Source organism: Hevea brasiliensis, chromosome 7 (genome assembly GCF_030052815.1).
Source record: "Hevea brasiliensis isolate MT/VB/25A 57/8 chromosome 7, ASM3005281v1, whole genome shotgun sequence".
Classification (NCBI taxonomy): Eukaryota; Viridiplantae; Streptophyta; class Magnoliopsida; order Malpighiales; family Euphorbiaceae; genus Hevea; species Hevea brasiliensis.
Genome location: NC_079499.1, coordinates 6,514,033 through 6,519,334, shown reverse-complemented (window position 1 = coordinate 6,519,334; position 5,302 = coordinate 6,514,033). Strand labels below are relative to the sequence as shown.

Genomic DNA, 5,302 nt, shown 5'->3' with positions numbered 1-5,302 from the left:
GGCGGCGGCCGGCCGTGGGGGAGGGGTGAGGCGGCGCGCCGGCGAGCTGGGGTGGCAGGGGAGGTGGCAGCGCGGCAAGGGGAGGAGGGAGGAGAGAGAAAAAGAGAGAGAAAGGGAGAGGGGTCGGGACGCGTGGGGAGGAAGAAGGAAGAAAAAGAAAATGCCGGTCCGATTCGATCGGTCCGATCCGGTCCGGTTCGATTCAGGATACAAATTTTTAAATTTTTACTCTGCCTCGGGACCGAAAACGAGGTTCAAAAATTTTGAAAAAATTCCAGAAAACTCAGAAAAATTCGTAGACTCCAAATATATTTTTAGTTTTGCCACGTGGTCTTTAAATAATTTTTTTAAAAATCATCAAAGTTTATATTTTCAGAAAATCGAACCTGATTTTTAAAATCCGAAAAATCTCAAATAATTTCTTAAAATTTAAATAAAATTAAAATATCAATAATACTCATAAAATAATAAAATTAAAAATTTTGGGGTGTTACAGATTCAGTTTTTAAAATTTTTTATTTTCGATTTTATCGGTTCAGTTCGATTCAAAACTGAACCGACCATTTGCACACCCCTAATTCTTGAAATATGCCATGTCCTAAAACTATTTAGAATTTATTTAATATTTTTGGTGGAAAGAATTGTTTTAATGTTACTATTAAAATTAATTTTTTTGAAAATAATTATTATCCTAATATTTTAATTTTCGATTATTATATATTTTAACTAAAATTAAAATTCAATTTAGAGAGAGTTTACTTTTGCTCATGATAATTTTACAGAACAAAATTTAAGATTATTTTAAACATACCACTAAGTGTGACATTGTTATTAGTAAATTGATTTTTGAATAATTTAGATAATTACTTAAAATGATATAAATTGGTATACTATAAACATTTAAATTTTTTTTTATCTAATTAGCTTTGAAATTATTGTTGAAAATAATATTTTTAAATGTATGTAAGCTTCTAAATAATTTTTTAATAATATTTAAAATAATATATTTTTAAAAAGCACTTTTATAATATTGTAAGAGGTAATTAATTTCTTTCTTTAATAAATTTAATATTTTAATTGTTTTCATATTTTTAAATTTTAAAATATTTATATCTATTTGAAAAACCAAATGATTATGGTGGGACATGAACAAGGATGTCGTCGGCCATGACGATTACTTGAAATCACCTCACACAACAAACTATGTATAATTATAAATTTCAATTTAATAATATATAAACAAAATTGTTTTTTTTAATCAGAGACAAAATTATTTCTTTAATATATATTAATATATAGCATCCATATATATATAATAATTAAATTAATTAAATATAATAAAATAATCATTCAATAATGACAACAAACTAATAATAAACTTGTAAACTCTTATATTTTACAGCTTCATAATTATAAAATTTTAAATTATCTGAGACCAATTATATCCCTAAGGTTCTTTAAAAAATATTTTTTAAAAAAAATTATTTTAAATATAAATAAAACGATAAAAGAAAATCTAAATTCTTGTTTACGATTATATCTCAAAATATTTTATTTCAATTCAATTGAATTTCATCGTTAAGATCCCATTAACACTTAATAGAAGTGTCAGGTAAGTACTTTTAATTACCTGAACTAAACCTAAGTTACAATAAATTAAACCCTAAACAATATTAGGGTTATTTTGCTATTTTGTTATTATCTCTTGCTGAATTCCTTTGGCAAGAACTCCTCTTCTTAGGGATTCTGCTCACAGACGATTACCATTAATTCAATGGCTTACATTCGTCCAAATAAACGGCATACAAAGGACAAAGGAGACCATCACCATCTCCAAAGTTGTTTGTTCCTCTTCTCAAGAGAAATCTTAGTTTGAGATCACATGATTCTAAAATAGACAAGAGCGGAGAGATCGTGTATGCAGATTGTGCCAGTTGATTTGAGTGAAAATGATCAATTTCTTTCTAACATTCGTCTTGAGCCAGTTTCCTTGGAATCTTTTGAGCACAATTCATTCCTCTTGAGTTGATTCGAGCCAGTCGTTTTCGATCTTGATTCAAACTAACTAGTCCTTATAAAACAGTTTCGGACCGGTTCATGAACTGAAACTGCTAATCCAATTCAGTTCACAAACACAAACTAACGTGCTACAATACTGTATGTGGAAGTGGATTAGCCGTTAACAAATAAAATAATTAAATTAAAATTTTAATAAACTACATACCCTAATTAACGTGATAATTAATTAAGCTGTTTAATAATGAAGTATCATGTCTGACGTTGGGAGAAAAACCTCTGCATGTGTTGTTTGTAGTTTGCAGTTGTGTTGAAGTTTGAACCAAATAGTTTATTAGTTGGTGGAATGGATGTATAAGAAGAAACTAACGACTAACTAGAGCGTATATTGACACAGATTTCTATTGAATTCTAGAAAAAGGAAAACCAAAGTCATGAAAGTGAATTGTAAGCTGTTTTGGTTTTGAATGGAAATCAAAAACTGGGTGTTGGTATTTGGCTAAAACCCACATGAGCCAATGGTTCCTCAAAGCCTGGAATTAAAACAAGATTTCAACAGTCATCTATGTTTCAATTTCAAATAACCATCTAGGACTTTCAACATTAAATTTTACGTTAGCACACATGTCCAGACTAGCCAAAACTCTTTAATGGAAATTCCCTTTTAGTATTATATATTTTTTGAGAATTCACTTTTAGTATATATACAGAAATGAGAAGGTCATCCACTACACAAGACAATCTTTAGGTCATCCAATGCCCACTTAAATTGAGGAAAAAAGGATTCTTCTGTGGGTGTTAATATTGACAAATGTGTAGAATCTTTAATTTCTCTGCTTCATGTTCACTTGTTAATGGCAGTAACTTCTTTGTCTCCGCATTTTAGCTCCCCAGGATATGTTTTCTAAATCTTTAGCATTACTCTTTCTTATTAGCTCTGCCAGCTGAGATTGCCATCTCTGTTCCCAATCATCTCTAGCATCCAATCCCTGTTCATAAAAATTGGCAAATCAAAGATTAGAAACAAAATACAAACCAACTTATCAAAACTTAAATGAATGCAGGTGGTGGTACATTGTTTATCGTTCCAAAATCTTGCTTTTAAGGCAATTATTGGCCTTTTTTTTTTTTCACAGGGGATGTCAATAGAAATATTAACTGAAAGGCCAATTTTGCCAGCCCCAAGCGAATTGTGTCAATTTTGAGATTTGTTTTAGTATTATACCTCATTGTAGCGGGATCGCTTTGTTGTAGAGAACATGGTACGCAAGTCTAGGCCTCTGGCCATATCTCTGTCATATAAAGTTCTGCTTTTGGGATCCGACAAGGTCTCATAAGCATCCTGAACCTGAATAAACTTCTTCGTGTACTCCTCTTTACGTTCCGACGGTGAAACATCAGGATGGTACTTCCTGGCAAGTTGTTTATAAGCTTTCTTAATCTCCGAGAGCGTTCCACTCTTGGGGATGCCCAACAAATCGTAGAAACTCTGGGAGTTTATATAAACGCCATCAATAGCAGCGGCGTAGGCCTTAATCGGACTGGTCCTGATGGATTTGGAATGTGTTCTGAGGGAAAAGCTTGATTTTTGGAAATGGGTATTGAAGCTAAGGTGAGAAGATTGCTCAAGAAAGGATTTTTTGGTTGAGATTTTAGGTTTTGAGATTGTGTGGAAGCTAGCATGGCTTCCAGCAGAGATCATTCCACTACTCATATTTGTTTGCGGGTGTTGGTTTCTTGCTTGTTCTGATGGATTTAGAATTAAAATCTGTTGTAAGGGAAAAAAGGTATAAAGGCTATATATAGAGAAAGAGGGGAGAAAATCCGATTAAGATACCAGTTGGCACTTTGAGTCTCGAGCTCACACACAGAACAAGAAAATTCAACGTGCCCTTGTCACTGAAGGTTCCAAATTGAAACCAGCTAGAAATACCAGAAACAAGTCTTCTACATGATAATATTTATTCTACCCCCTGTTTTCTTGATTAAATTACATTAAATTAATTTTTTTTTCTTTTAATATTTTCAGGTTATTTTTTTTAGAAACACCTTCAGGCTGAAATTTATACTTACTAATTGAGCAATATTCTCTTAGTCGCTTAATCAAATTAGATTAAATTACTTAAATAAACTTAATTATCCTTAATTTAATATTAATTTTTTTATTGCATTTTGTTTTGTTTTGAGATGGGTGTAATTTATTGGTTTAATATAATTTGAAGAGCAATTATGTTAGTCCAACTTTCATGATACTATGGTTTTGGTTGGTTTTTCTTTAGAAATTAAATACTTTATATTATATTTGGCTTGATTTTGACAAAAGTTGATATCAACGCGTTATGAGAATACGCATTTCTTTATATTTGCAACTAATGGTTCTGCTGGCGGCCACGACAGACTGAGTTGCGCATCGGATTTGGCTAATCTGACGGATCACGGGATACGATAACTTGGCGATCTTAAACATTAATTTAGTCTGTTCTTACTAAATTTAATAAAAACTTTTAAATTAATTGATTATTTAAATATTTTAATAATTAAAAAATGGAATAAATATACTTTTCATCTCAAATTTAAATATTATTAAATTAATAAAATAAATATTATAACAATAATATATAAATATTAATTCATATTTAATATTATAAAAATTATAAATTTAACTTAATCATCTAAAAAATATAGGAATTAAAATAGAAGTTGACGTTTTGACCTTCTAGATGGGGGCAATAGACAAAGGCATAAAATAAAAGTATTTTTAAATAAACACGTCAATTTCCAGTTGGCATCCACTTGCACATGTGAAAGTAAATATTATTACAATTTATTTATAAAAATTATAAAGTAAGTACATGAAAAAAAATATAAATATAAATAATTAAAATTTTTTATTTGAAAAAATTTTATTAAAAAAATTTAAGTAGTAGTTAATCTTTTTATATTTTGGATGACAAAATTTTTTTTAAATATTATTCTTTCACTATTGCCATAGCGCTTATATCACTTGTTCTCTACATTCCATGATAGTTATAGTTAATCTCAAAATTTTAAAGTTTATCCCTTTGATTAGAAATTATAATTTTATAAGAATTTAATTTCATTATTTTTTAAATAAAATTCTTTAATTTTAAAAATAATAAATAATTATAAATAATTTTTTTTATTTTTATATTTTAATTTTATTTATAAATAAATATAATTTAAATAAAGTTTCCTTGAATATTTACTAAAAATTTTATTAAATGAATGAAATTCTAATTTTTAAAATAATTTATTTTTAGTTAAA

The 5,302-nt window shown here is 28.9% G+C and overlaps 1 protein-coding gene across 1 annotated transcript; it reads right to left on the bottom strand.

The window, feature by feature from the left end:
• Positions 1–2,451: 2,451 nt before the first annotated feature.
• Positions 2,452–3,943, bottom strand: LOC110648890 (chaperone protein dnaJ 20, chloroplastic). Its single transcript, XM_058149918.1, has 2 exons — positions 3,242–3,943; positions 2,452–3,005 (listed from the first exon to the last, which is right to left on the bottom strand). The coding sequence occupies exons 1-2, from the start codon at positions 3,728–3,730 to the stop codon at positions 2,868–2,870; spliced, it is 627 nt and encodes a 208-aa protein (XP_058005901.1). The 5' UTR covers positions 3,731–3,943; the 3' UTR covers positions 2,452–2,867.
• Positions 3,944–5,302: the final 1,359 nt, after the last annotated feature.